Raw genomic sequence first — 14,690 nt, 5'->3', positions numbered from 1 at the left:
GAGTGCAGTGGCACGATCTGGGCTCACTGCAACCTCCACCTCCCAGGTTCAAGTGATTCTCCTGCCTCAGCCTCTCTAGTAGCTGGGATTACAGGCACCCACCACCAGGTCCGGCTAATTTTTTGTATTTTTAGTAGAAATGGGGTTTCTTCATGTTGACCAGGCTGGTCTCGAACTCCTGAGCTCACGCCATCTGCCCACCTCAGCCTCCCAAAGTGCTGGGATTACAGGCGTGAGCCACCGCACCCAGCCTACACCTCAATTTTTAAATGTTTAAAAACAAATAAAGCAAGGTCTCTTAAATGCCCCTCGGTGCATGGGGAAGACTATGGCAGATGTGGATTGGGCCCATGGTTGGTCTCCTTGACACTTTCACATTGAGGTCTCAGCCTCTAGGAGAAGCAATAGGACAAACTGGGGAAGAGGAGGATTTGGGGATAGGATCATTGAGGCCACCAGTGACCAATGCCAAGAGGTTTTTCTCAACAATCAGGACATGAAAAAGAGGCAGGCGGAGGCCACAGGAAGGACAGGAGGAATGCAGATGTCTTTGCCTCAAGGAAGATTGAGTTGTGCCCAGTTGTATTGGGGCATATTGTACATTACACAATAGTATTTCCTCTGGAATTTATGTCTGCTAACTTTCACTAACCAAAATTATAATTAAGCCAGCATCTCCCAATTTGGAAACGGTGAGAACAAATGACAGTTGGCCATATTTTTCAGCATCGTCCTTGGAAAAGACTATCAGTTATCAGTAATGCATCAGCAATGATCTAGGTGGAGATTCTCTCGCTCACCAAATGCCAACCATTGAAGGGAGAGAGGTCTCTGCCTTGGCCACTGAGGTTCCACTGGATACAGGTTGGCCTTATTTTCCAACAAGTCTTGCATGGAAGGGGGTTGGCAGGTGTGCAAGCGACATTTCTTGTGTGTGGGTGTGTGTGTGTGTGTGTGTGTGTGTGCACGCAACAAGGCTGTTTATTTCACTTGGGTGCAGGCGGGCTGAGTCCGAAAAGAGAGTCAGCAAAGCGTGGTGGGATTATCATTAGTTCTTATAGGTTTGGGATAGGCGGTGGAGTTAGGAGCAATTTTTTACAGGCAGGGGGTGGATCTTAAAAAGTACATTCTCAAGGGCGGGGAGACTATGACAACATACCTTCTTAAGGGCAGGGGAATATACATTATCGCAAGGGCAGGGAGGGTGTATTGTCATAAGATCAATTGATCAGTTAAGGTGGGGCAGGAACAAATCAAATGGTGGAATGTCATCAGTTAAGGCAGGACCTGGCTAATTTCACTTCTTCTGTGGATCTTCAGGTGCTTCAGGCCATCTGGATGTAAACGTGCAGGTCACAGGGGATATGATGGGTTAGCTTGGGATCAGAGGCCTGACATTCCTGTCTTCTTATATTAATAAGAAAAACAAAACAAAATGGTGGTGAAGGGTTGGGGCGGCAAAAATTTTTGGGGGTGGTATGGAGAGATAATGGGCGATGTTTCTCAGGGCTGCTTCAAGTGGAATTGGGAGGGTGTGGGAACCTAGAGTGGGAGAGATTAAACTGAAGAAAGATTTGGGGGTAAGGGGTGATATTGTGGGGTTGTTAGAAGGAGCATTTGTCATATAGAATGATTGGTGATGGCCTGGATGAGGTTTTGTATGAATTGAGAAACTAAACGGAAGACACAAGGTCCAAATAAAAGAAGGAGGAAAACAGGTATTAAAGGACTAAGAATTGGAAGGACCCAGGACATCCAATTAAAGAGTGTCCAAGGGGGTTCAGTGTAATTATCTGTTTGGTTGGCAAGTTTTGGGGCTCTATCCTTGAGTTTTTTTGTGTTGTCATATATCAAGCCAGATTGATTTAGGTAAAAACAACACTCTTCATTTGAAAATATACAGTCCTCTTTTTTCAGCAGTGAGTAAGTGGAGGCCTATTCCTGTCTTCTTATATTAATAATAAGAAAAACAAAACAACAGTGAAGTGTTGGTGTCATCAGGGGACCAGGAAGCTGTTCGGTCCTATTTGCAAATTGATTTTGGGAGGTAAGGAAAACTAGTGTACATGTGCCTGTCCAATTAACAAGGTAGACACATGTAGGTGGAGAAGCCACAGAGGAAGAAGAGACCTTGTGTAAGGCAAAACTGGAAATGTAAAGTGAAAAGATGAGAGGGAGCACCAAAAGAGATGTCTTGCACCCAGAGTCCTACGGATCCAGCGAGGGCAGCTGCCGTTAGAGGTTGTACTGGGGATTGATGGGGCAACTGGGTAGAGGGGGAGGTTCGATTTTCATGGTGTATGAGAAAGTGCCTACAAGCAATCTTTCACTGCTATTCATGAGGTTGGGTACAAGTAAACAAGAAGAGGGTCTGGGAGGAGAGTCCAAAGAACAAGGGGAAGGTAGCCAAGGATGGAGTGAAATGCAGGGCAAATGTCTTCCTAAGGAATAGTAACTGCTAATGTTTTTACATTTGTCAGTATTGACACAGGGCTTATCTGTAATGCGGAGCTGAAAAGCCCCTAATGGTTTTGGTAATGTCCATAGTTGGGCTTTGGAGATGAAGAGGGAAAGAGCATAGAGAAGGTGAAAGGTTACCTAAGGGAATTCTGGTGTGTCTTTGCCAAGAGATGCACAAAGGAGAGGAAACAGGGATAGTAGTTTGTGTTGTGAGGGGTCCAAATGTGGGGGGGAGGGGTGGAACTGACATAAGGAGAAAAGTGCCGTAAGTAGATGCGGATAAGTGTGGCAGCTTGTTGGTGCGAAATGTCTGGGCAGTTCTCAACAAATCCATCCAGAAAGTAAAGAAGTTCCTCAGGCGGGTAAAGATGAGGGCTATTAAAGGAGGTTCGGAGGTGCAGGGAGAGGGAGAGGTAGTCCAGTCAACCTGTAGGGCGCGGATGGCTGTGTAAGAGCAGGAAGAAAGGGAAATGCTAAGCCAGCAATTGTTCGCTAAGGAGGGATTAGAAATGGTGAGGAGGGAGTGAGTGAGATTGATAGTATGTTAGAGGTAATTAGGGAAGGGTAGAGAGCGACTGGAGAACAGGGGCAAGGATAAGAGTGAGTAGAAAAGTAAAAAAAAAAAAAGGACTTTGTCAGGATAGAAGAATTGGAGTGTACCTTGCCACTGAAGATCTTCTATCCACTTCAAGAGAGACTTAAGGGTGGTGGTTTGAGGTAAAACCAGGAGATATCAGTTATGATGGTTTGGAGGAAAAGTGTAAACCGGCAGTGTAAACAAGGGCAGGGCATTTACAAGTAGTTGAGAATGGTGAATAGGAGTATGACTAGACAGCAGATAGTAGGGATGACAAGTTTTTGGGGTGCAGTCCAAGTAGTGGGGGTGACTGTATAAAGCCCTGTTGCAAAAAGTAGGGTAAGGACGAATAGACCTAATAGAATGAAGGGATGTATTAGGCTCATAAGCGTTATTACTGCTCTTCAGAAATGCGAGTGAGTTTAAGGGAAGTAGGGGAGAGCACTTGCGACTTCCAGGAGGAAGAGGAGAGATCAGGCTGGCTGTCCAATGGACACAGCTTTATTCTGGAACGGTGAACCCAATGGGGAGGGTCCTGCAGGCAGAAGGCAGTTGGAGTACTATAGATGACTGAGTGGGGTCCGGTCCACCGAGGTTGTAGAGTTTGAGGGGTCAGATTCTTAAGAACTGATTGTCCAGCTAGGGTGTCTTTATATGGCTGGGAATCTGGAGTATGCAAGAGAAGATTAGCAGTCTGATGAATTTCCTGTCTAGCCTGCTGGAGGACTGGAAGATAGTTGCCTAGAAGGCTGGTGTCTGGGATGAGATTGGGGCCGAGCAAGAAAGTGCATCCATATAAAAGTTCAAATGGACTTTACCCTGTAACATCTTGAGGACAGGCTCTAATTTTGAGAAGGGCAAGAGGTAAAAGTACTGTCCAGTCCTTTTTAAGTTGGAGGCTGAGCTTGGTGAGGTGTGTCTTTAAAAGACCATTAGTCTGTTCTACCTTTCCTGAAGACTGAGGATGGTAAGGGGTATGAAGTTTCCACTGAATACCAAGAGACTAAGAAACTGCTTGGGTGATTTGACTAATAAAGGCCGGTCCATTATCGGACTGTATAGAGGTGGGAAGGCCAAACCGGGGAATTATGTCTGAGAGAAGGGAAGAAATGACCGCGGTGGCCTTCTCAGACCCTGTGGGAAAGGCCTCTACCTATCCAGTGAAAGTGCCTGTCTAGACCAAGAGGTATTTTAGTTTCCTGACTCGGGGCATGTGAGTAAAGTCAATTTGCCAGTCCTAGGCAGGGTCAAATCCCTGAGGCAAGGAACACTTCTTTGAACTCCAGGTCTGAGAGCTGCTTCTTCTGAAATTCTGGCTTTGTGATGCTAATGTTGCCCTTGGGACCCAGCCCAACTTCCCAGGTCTGTGTGAAGAGAGCTGAGCAGCAGCTTAGATCCCTTCTGGATTCTCTAGACTAGGTCCATTTTCTATGTCTTGAAATTTTCTTCCACAGATTAAGGTTACTTGTTCCCTTAAGCCTTTCATTAAAAAACACAAAAGATACTTCCAAACCACGAACACTCTCCCTCTTCTATCCCCTCCTTGGTGGTGGAGTTCAAAATTGGAACCCCCCAGGGAAAACACCAGGACCCCAGGCAATTCTGTTCACCCTGATCATCCCTGAGCAGGCCACAGCTGAGGCCTCCCCTGGTTCTGGCCCTGACTCACTCTCTGGGGAATTACCCACTTTCCCATACAGCACAGAGGCCTTTATGTGGCTGCATTCTCTCATTCACTGATTCATTCATTCCCTCAATAAGTCTTTATTGAATGTCCACTCCAAGCACAGCTCCAGGCTGGGCCCTGGGGAGACAGCTGTGAATAGAACCCAATCCCTCTTCAAGGCGAGTACAGTATGGTGAAGGAAGCAGGGCTGAAAGAGTCATAATTAGGTGGGAAGTATTAACATAGGGGAAGTCTGCATGCTACGGGAGCACGTGGTTGAGGGGCACCTCCCTGAGGAAGTAGCATTTCTGCCAAGACCTAAAGGATGAGAAGGAGTGAGCCAGGCAGAATGGGGGAGCTTCCCAGGTGAAGGGAACAGTTCCTGCAGAAGCTGGCAGCTGAGAGAAGCCATGGCTTTCAGGGAACCCAGAGAGTTCTCAGTGGTTGGAGTATGAGGCATGGAGGAAGTTGGCCCCTGTCTCCTCACTGACCTTCTCTCATGTGACTGCCCCAGTGTTCCCTCCACTTCGGCCACCCTGACCTCCTTGCTGCTCCTGAATATGCCAGGCACAGCCCAGCTCGGAACCTTTGCATTAACTGCTGACCCTGCCCCAGGACGTCTGCTTGGCTAACTCTCAGCTTCTTTCAAGTCTATGTCCATGTCTCATCTTCCCATTGAGACCAGTCTGAACTGAGCATCTATTTATGACCACAGGTGGTCCCCACTTGCCACCAGCCACCCCCTTTCCCTTCTCTACACTCCCTTTTTCCCAGCGTCTCTCTGTTCTCCTTCCACACTGTCTACCTTACTTATTCATCATGCTTATTGTCTATCTCCCACTCTAGAATGGCTGCAAGAACAGAGGCCTTTGTTGTGTTCACTGAGGTATCCAAGCCCTTGCACAGTGGAAGGAACAAACAGATGGAATTTGAGAGGCTCGCAGGGAGAAGCCAGGCTGCAGAGGCCTTGTAGGCCTGGTGAAGGCATGTGGGTTTGAGTCCCCAGTGCAAAGGGAAAACATGACACAGAAGGGTTCCAAGGAGGGCAGAATCAGGGTCTGAGTTACGCTTTAAAAGCTCAATCTGGAGTCTTTGTGGAGAACGACTTGAAGGAGAGTGATATGGTTTGGCTCTGTGTCCTCACCCAAATCTCATCTCAAATTGCAATCCCCACATGTCAAGGGAGGGACCTAGTGGGAGGTGATTAGATCATGGGGGCAGATTCCCCCATGCTGTTCTCGTGACAGTGAGTGAGTTCTCACAAGAGCTGATGGCTTTAAAGTGTGGCACTTCCTTGCGTGCACTCTCTCTCTGTCTCTCCTGCTGCCATGTAAAATATGCCTTGCTTCCCCTTCACTTTTCACCGAAATTATAAGTTCCTGGAGCCTCTCCAACCATTTGGAACTGTGAGCCAATTAAACATTTTTGTTTATAAATTACCCAGTCTCAGGTAGTATCTTTATAGCAGTGTGAAAACTGACTAATACAGAGAACAAATTACTGTTGGTATCCAGGCATTCAGTGGTATTCAGGCTAGGGTGGTGGCATGGAGGCCTGGGAGAAGTGGATGGACTCCAGAAATTCATTGGAAGGTGGACTCACCAGGCTTGGAAGATCAGACAACTGTGGGGTTGCAGGAAGACAGGGCAAGGAAGACTCCCAGCCTCCTGGTCTGAGCAACAGGGTCAGAGTAGAGCCATGTGCTGAGATCTGGGAGACAGGGGAGGCACATGTTGGAGGCTTGGGGTGTCAAGAGTTCTGTTTGGGCCATGGTGAGTTTCAGGTGCCTATTAGACTTTCAAGTGGAGATGTCAGGTAGCTGATTGGACAAGGTCAAAGCTCAGAAGCACAGTCAAGATTGAAAATATATAATGTATTAGGGGAATGTTGGCTTAGAGTTCTCTTTAAAGCTCTGAGAGTGTAAAGAGAGAAGAGAAGATGTCCAAGAACTGGCCCTAAGGACCAAGCCCTGAAGCCTTCTGACTTGGCCCTTGAAGAATGAGGACTTTGCCAGGAAGTTAAGAAGAAGGCAGTCCAGGCCAAAGGAACAGCATGGGCGTGAGCTCAACCTAAAAGAATATGGGCCTCAGGACTCTAAGAAACTGTGCAAGTCATCCAAAACAAAGAAAGTCTGAGAAACTGTCACAGCCAAGGCAGCCAGAGGGGACATGATGACTGAATGTGACGTAGTATTCTGGAGGGATCCTGGAACAGAAAAGGGACATTAGGTAAAAACTCAGGAAATCTGAATAAAGTATGCACTTTAGTTAGTAATAATGCATCAATATGGTCTATTAATTGTACCAAATGCACCATACAACTCACATGTACAGCTGCATACATGTAAGGTGTTAATAACAGGGAAATTGGGTGTGGAGTATAAGAGAACTCTCTGTACTATCTTGTTAACTTTTCCCTAAATCTAAAACAGTTTTTAAAAATAATAAAGTTTATTTTTTAAAAAAGAGCATGAGTCTCATAAATACGCATGTGGGCACACACACATACACACACACACACATCCATTCCAAAGACTATGGTAATTTCTTTCTCTGGAGAGGACTTTGACCCTGACCAGTCCCTTCAGTGGCCAAAAGACTCAGATACATTGTGAATATATCACCCCTCCCTCTGCCAAAGAACCAAGGGTCCTCACCTCCACCTACTTTCTTTCTGTTTACAGAAAACATACTCTCCTCAGGCCAGATTTCATAGTGAAAATGAGAAGCAGAGACGAAATGGCTCAGGTAAGTCAGACCCACTAGAATTCCTGGGTGCGGCCAGAGTCCATCCCTTCAGCATACTCCACAAAAGTACATCCCATGGCCACAATTTCCCTGAGTCCCACTTTGCTCCACAGCTGGTTTGCTTTCTCCCTTGCAGCATAAGTTCTGGCACCATCTGGGTTCAAATTCTGGCTCCACTACCAACTCATTATGTGATCTCGAGCAAGTCACTTGAGCCGTATTTCCTCAACTGTAAAAGGGGCATAACCATCACTTGAGGCCGGGCATGGTGACTCATGCCTGTAATCCCAGCACTTTGAGAGGCTGAGGCAGGTGGATCACTGGAAGTCAGGAGTTTGAGACCAACATGGCAAAACCCCTTCTCTACTAAAAATACAAAATTAGCCAGTTGTGGTTGCGTGCACCTGTAATCCTAGCTACTCGGGAGGCTGAGGCAGGAGAATTGCTTGAACCCAGGAGGTGGAGGTTGCAGTGAGCCATAAAAAAATAAAGAAAGAAAGAACCATAGCTTGATCAAAGAGCTATTAAGTGGATTAAATGAGGTGAACTGTAAATTGGATATAATTTCATCCTCTGAAGAAAGGATATAATACAGTGAATGCCAAATATCTGGCATCATGCCTGGCACTCCTGAAGGCTGGTTGTTGATGACAGACATGATCAGTCTGGCCAATCAATGAGGCCTCCAAAGATCAAGTGTCACCTTGGGCCCCTGATTGGCATCTGAGGTGTGGCAGATGGGCTTTCAGGACACTGGATGGTGTCTGGGGAGCAGAGAGGTACAGGACCCCTGAGTCAGAGCAGAAGCTGGATCTGGGCAGTGGCCATGGGCCAACCAAAGAGAGTTTGGCCAACAGTTGGCCTTGAAGGTACCAAGGCTGGTAACAGGCCGCAAAGGGAGGTGGTACTGTGTGGCTGAGACCACAACAGTCAGCTCAAGATTCCCTGGCTCTTTCAGACACAGCCTTGAACAGAGGCCATCCAGTACCCTGGACAGCTCCAGGAATCTCTAGATTTCAGGGGCTTAAGTTTTGTGGGCTGAGAACTGGATTGGGTCTTGGTTGTGCAAGCCACCTCACCTGCCTAAGTCTCAACAACCTCACCTGTAAACTGGAGGGAATACCCACCCTTCAGGGCTGTTGTGACGAGTGAATGAGATAGCAGACAGGCAGAAGAGCAGGTGGCCAAGGTCTGTAGTCGGACCACCTGCGTTCATGTATCCCAGCCCCACACTGTGTGACTTCAGAGAAGTTGCATCACCCCTCTGAGTCTCTGTTTTTTCTTATTTGCAATGTTAATAGACCCTGCTTCATAGGATTATGAAGATTAAATGAAACAGAACATGAAGCACACAATTAACATGAGTTTTTGTTTTAGAAGAAACTTAGCACCAGACACAGAATAGATCCTCAAAATTGCCAGCTTCTTGTATCTCCTGAAGCCCCCTGGTGAGCCTGGCACCTCCCACCTTTAGACCTGATTGGCCCACTCATCTCTGATTGTTACAGACACTCCACAAAGCCAGAGAAAGCAATCTGGTGGAGTTCCATAGGCCTCCACCCTCAACCTTCACACCCAGCAAAGACCCTGCCTCTCAGTGCCACCCACCCCACGATACTTGTGACATGTTTTAAAGTACCAGTGTATACTGTATAGTGTTTGTTCTGCACCAGCCTCTGTTCTGGGCTACACACACACACACACACACACACTCTCTCTCTCTCTAAGCTGATTAACCTCACAACCATGTGAGGAAAGTACTCTGGTTATTCCGATTTTACAGATGAGGAAACTGAGTTTCTGCGAGGTTAGGTAACTAAATCGTGGGGTCACACAGCTTTTAATGGTGGTGGTGGGACCTGATCCCAGGTATGGCGCTTCAGAACCCCATGCTGGTAGCATCAACAAGGCCAGCGGCCAAAGAAAGCAGAAGAGTAGGTGGGAGACCGAGGCTGGAAGTCAGGACACTGTGTTCTCGCCTTGGCCCTGGAACCTCGGGGCTAGGAGTCCTCACTGCAGACGTTCACCCGCGCCCTGCCTGCTACCTGGGCGCGGACACCTGTCCTGGCCCCTGCCCCCCTCCTTCCCCCGGCGGCGTCTCCTCGCCCGCCCCTCCGGCCGCCGCCGTAACCTGACCCTCAGCGGGGTTTGGGCCTTGGGGCCGCGTCACCGTCGCGGAGGCGCTTCGGCACCGGACTACGCTCCTGCTGTGCGCTCCCGGGGCCAGCAGTGCTGGCTCTGCAGTAGGAGGCGCGGGGGCATGGCGCAGAGGCTGGGCGAGTGGGCCCGGGGGCCCTCCGATGCCACCGGGCTCTACCGGGCTGTGCTACTCCGGTCGGGTAAGTGGGAGCAACGTCACCCTCGCCGCGGGAAGTGGGCGAGGAGGGCTCTGTGGTGCACGGCGCTCAGTCCCTGGCCAGTCCGCCGCTGGGCGCCTCTGCTTCGTTGCTCTGCTTCTTTCCTAACCTTCCGTCATTCTTTTTGCTTTTTTGTTTGTTTGTGACAGGGTCTCATTCTTTCTCCCCGACTGGAGTGCAGTGGCGCAATCATAGCTCACTGCAGCTTCCAACTCCTGGGCTCAAGCGATCCTCCCCATCCTCCCGCCTCAGCCTCCCGAGTAGCTGGGACCACAGGTGCGCACCACCACACCCGGCTAATTTTTTAAATTTTTTGTAGGGACGAGGTCTCCCTAGTGCTGTCCAGGCTGATCTCCAACTCCTGGGCTCAAACAATCCTCACGTCATTCTTTTTAATTACTTTTTTTTTTCTTCCTCCTTTCCGCCTTTCTTTCCTTCCTTTGTTCCTTCCCTCTTCCTGCATTCATCCTTTTGGGGATCTATGACATACATTGCTTTCTTCCTATGTGTGAGAACACGCTCACACAGTTTCTTGACCACAGAAGTCCTGTGAGGTTCCACCTCCTGGCTGATCTCTTAAACAGAGACTCATACAAGTGCCTGAAGGCGGCTGTAGGCGCAGGAAGTTTGGGCCAGGAGAGAGGAAAATGGGCACGACCCGAGTAGCAGGCAATGGGGCATAAAGAAACTGGAGCCCGGCAGCGCCGTTGAAGGAGGTCTGCTGTCCAGTGAGGCATGACACAAGGTGGGGAGGGGAAGGGAAGGCAGATCTAGGAGAGCAACCGCCTTTCTATATGTGTGCATGCAACTATTTGGAAGGAAACACTGGGTGGTTTCATTTCTTAAGGTTGGGGGTTGGATGATAGGTGCTTTTTCTCTTCCATCTTTTTGTTTGCTTGTTTGCAGTAAGCACGTGTTTCTTTTCTATTCAGGAAATAGGACTTTTTATTTGGAAAAATGAAGTTAACCTAATATATGACCAGTGTCCAAATAATTCGGAGAATACAGGAATGTAGTGGGGGGGAAAAGAGAAAGCAAAGCCCCGGTAAGCATTTGGGGTATTTTCTTCCGGACTCTCCTTGGAGAGAGACGTTTGGAGGAGGTGAAACACTATCTCGTGCTGGGGTCCTGCACTGTGGAGGTCCGTGATTACAAAGCGTCAAGGGACTTGGGCTCACGGGCCAGCTACCCTCTGCCTTGGGCAAGGAGCTCGCCCCACCCGTACGCATGCCTGCCGACCGCTGGAGCCAAAAGCGCGAGGCAAACCAGCTGCCGCGTCTGCAGCGGCGGTGCCTGTCCCCGCGCCCCGCGCGGCCCGCTCTGGAACTGCTCGCCCTTCCCGCTTAAGCCCCGCCTGGGGGAGATCCCGCCACCCAGTTACCGGAACCACAGTTCTCCAAGTCCCAAAGCAAGAACTGGCCCAAACTTCAGGACTGGCGGCGCCTTCCTAAAGGAGGGTCTGAAATCTGGCTGAGGCGGGACAGGCAGAGAAGGAGTAGCTTTATCATCAGACGAATCTGATTTCCAATCCCAGCTCCGGCGATTTCCCTACAAAGCACGCCACCCTAAGTGTCCCCACCCAGTTCTCGATCGTCTCTCAAAGCTGCGGAGGGGGTCTCCCTAATCTGAAGGCCTTGTGTTCCCCCTCACCTCTTAGCTATCAACCCACGCAGAATAGCAAACACGTAGGAGTGTTTCCAGGGGCTGCATGCCTGCGGGTAAGGAGCCAGGAAGGGAGCGGGGCCTCGGAAAAGGGACGGAGGCTGCACTTAATATCCCTGGCTCCTTCCCTGCACCACTCTACAAGTGTTACCCATTGACGGTGTCCAGGTTCTTGGCGTCTTGAACAAAGAATTGGACAAAACGCACAAACAAAGCAAGGAAAGAATGAAGTAACAAAAGCAAAGATGTATTGAAAATGAAAGTACACTCCACAGGGCGGGAGGGGGGCCGAGCATGGGGCCTCAAGAGCCCCGTTACGGAATTTTCTGGGGTTTAAATACCCTCTAGAGGTTTCCATCGGTTACTTGGTGTACGTCCTATGTAGATGAAGGGGATGGAGTGAAGTTATATAGTCATTTACTGGGTGCATGCCCTATGTAAATGGAGAGGATATTTCCTGTCATAGCCGAAGTGTCTTCATTTGATTTCGTTCTGTTCTGGGAAGTCAGCGTGAAGCGGCCATATGTTCCCTGCCTCCAGACCCTATTCTCCTGCCTCACAAGGACACTGCCAATTGTTATCTCCATTTAAGAGATAAGGAGACCGAGGTTCAGAGAGCTTAAGCACCTTGCCCATGGTCCACTAAGGAACATTTTCTACCCCACAAAGAGGTAGAAAACACATTCAAACTGCGGTCCATCCATGCCAAAGTCTGCACACCTTCTGAGGATAGTCACAATAATGGCTGATGATTGTCAGTCACTCAACGGTCACCCCATCTCTGCTGTACATCTGCCATCTCATCAACTCCCTTCATTCATTTATTCATCCAGCTAATATTTATTGGCCTCTGTTTTCCAAGGTGCAGGGATGTATTTATAAATAAAACAGATCTGCCCCTCCTCTCAGGGAGCAGAGTAATGGAAACCCCTATTGGAAACATGAGGAAACCGAGGCTCAGATGGTAACATGACTTGTCTAAGGTCATACAACTCATGGAGAGTGAAGCTGAGATTCCAACCAGGACCGTGTGCCTCTGGACCCGCTCTCTGGCTGCTCCACACAGGGAGCAGCAGGAAGTGAGAATGGGAGTAAGGAGCCAATTTGTCCATGTGGTGAAGGGGTGGGCACTCCTTTCCTTGAGAAGCCCCCAAGGAGGACATTACAGATTCAGACCCAAAATAGAGGCTCTTTTCATTAACAGTAGCCTCAAGTCATGCAGCAGATAATATAACACTGGGTGACTCATGCCTTGAGGCCGGGAGTTCAAGACCAGCCTGGGCAAAATAGTGAGATCTCGTCTCTATAAAAATGTTTAAAAATTAGCCCAGCATGGTGGTGCATGCCTGTGGTCCTAGCTACTCAGGAGGCTGAGGTGGGAGGATCACTTGAGCCCAGAGAGTTGAGGCTGCCATGAGCTGTCTTTGCTCCACTGCCCTCCAGCCTGAGCAACAGAGCAAGACCCTGTCCCAAAAAAAAAAAGAAAGAAAAAGAAAAAGAAAAACGTTTATCCCAAGGTATTTCAAAATAATTTTTTTTTTTGACAGAGTTTTGCTCTTGTTGCCCAGGGTGGAGTGCAATGGCGGGATCTCAGCTCACTGCAACCTCTGCCTCCCGAGTTCAAGCAACTCTCCTCCCTCAGCCTCCTGAGTAGCTGGAATTACAGGCTCCCGCCACCACGCCCGGCTAATTTTGTATTTTTAGTAGAGACAGGGTTTCACCATGTTGGTCAGGCTGGTCTCAAACTCCTGACCTGAGGTCATCCACCCGCCTCGGCCTCCCAAAGTTCTGGGATTACAGGCATGAGCCACCGCGCCCGGCTAAAATAATTTCTTAATATTAGAGTAAGACATGCTCACCATAGATATTTCGAGAAATTGAGACTAAAGAGGAGGCGGCCTAACACATAATCCCACTAACCACGGGCGGCCGCACATAACATTTGGAAATGCCTCCTTCCAAACCTTGCTATGCATAGTGTGTGTGTGTTTTACACTGTTGAGATTGTTCTGACTCTAGTCTTTAATCCCACTTTTTTCAGTTGGATGAAAATCTTGAATGCTCGGCCGGGCACAGTGGCTCACGCCTGTAATCCCAACGCTCTGCGAGGCCAAGGCAGGTGGATCACTTGAGGTCAGGTGTTCGAGACCAGCCTGGCCAAAATAGTGAAAGCCCGTCTCTACCAAAAATACAAAAATTAGCTAGGTGTGATGGCAGGTGCCTGTAATGCCAGCTACTCAGGAGGCTGAGGTGGGAGAATCACTTGAACCCGGGAGGCAGAGGTCGCAGTGAGCCAAAATCGTGCCACTGCCCTCCAGCCTGGCAACAGAGCAAGACTCTGTCTCAAACAAACAAACAAACAAACTTGAATGCTCTTAAGTGAGTTATCAAAATAATAGTTGCCACTTACAGAGCCCTGACTCTGTGGCAGCCACGGTGTGAAGGGCTCTCCAGAACATATCTCCTTTGTTCCTCAAAAACACGTCTGCCCCATTTTAGGGAGGAGGAAACAGAGAGTTGAAGGTCACCCAGTTGTCCAGCAATGGAGTCAGGATTGTGGTCTGGGTTGGCACCAGAGTCCATGCTCTTAATCACAGGGCTAGAAGGGTCACCTCTGTGGAATAACTCCTGTTTGGCCATGCCTGGGAGGCAATACAGTCCAGTAGTTCAAGTCCACTTGAGGGGCGTTACCTGCATCCTACCTGGAGCTCAGGTCATGTTCCTGGAAGGGAGGAAAGCATCTCTCTGCACTATGGACAAAAAGGCACCTCCCCAGGTGCCTGCGGGCATCAGCAACTATACTTCTTCTCCGCAGCCAGAGGGGCAGACGCAGCCTCCACCCCTGCCTCTGCCAGGTAGGGCTGCCAGATAAAATACAGGGCACTCAGTTCCATCTGAATTTCAGAGAAACAACAAATCATATTTTAGTGTAAGCATGTTCCAGCTATGTCATGGACTATACTAAAAAGTTATTTGGTGCTCATTAGAAATTCAAATTTAACTTCGATGTGTGGCATTTTTATTTGGTACATCTAGCAACTATGCTGCCAGGAATCATGAAGTTTGCTCAGTTTGACAGTTGTGGTCTGCCCAGGTTCTCCTGCATGCGTGCGCGCACACACACACACACAGAGAAACAGACACACACACGCACACACACACATGCTCCCTCTCACATCCTCTCACCATCCATAGATTCACTCACTGTGCTTCTTGTCTGA

The 14,690-nt window shown here is 48.8% G+C and overlaps 1 protein-coding gene across 2 annotated transcripts in view; it reads left to right on the top strand.

The window, feature by feature from the left end:
• FAM107A (family with sequence similarity 107 member A) overlaps window positions 1-14,690 on the top strand; it is a 63,380-nt gene that overhangs the window by 30,877 nt on the left and 17,813 nt on the right. Inside the window, exon 2 of one of the 2 annotated variants that reach the window (XM_054680325.2) lies at window positions 7,387-7,450. In XM_054680325.2, coding sequence (XP_054536300.1) covers window positions 7,387-7,450 — 64 coding nt within the window. Of the gene's footprint in view, window positions 1-7,386; window positions 7,451-9,620; window positions 9,790-14,690 lie in introns of those variants that run through there. The other variant, XM_009445465.3, reaches the window with a different exon arrangement.

Source organism: Pan troglodytes, chromosome 2 (assembly GCF_028858775.2).
Source record: "Pan troglodytes isolate AG18354 chromosome 2, NHGRI_mPanTro3-v2.0_pri, whole genome shotgun sequence".
Classification (NCBI taxonomy): Eukaryota; Metazoa; Chordata; class Mammalia; order Primates; family Hominidae; genus Pan; species Pan troglodytes.
This window is presented reverse-complemented; position numbering and strand designations above follow the sequence as displayed.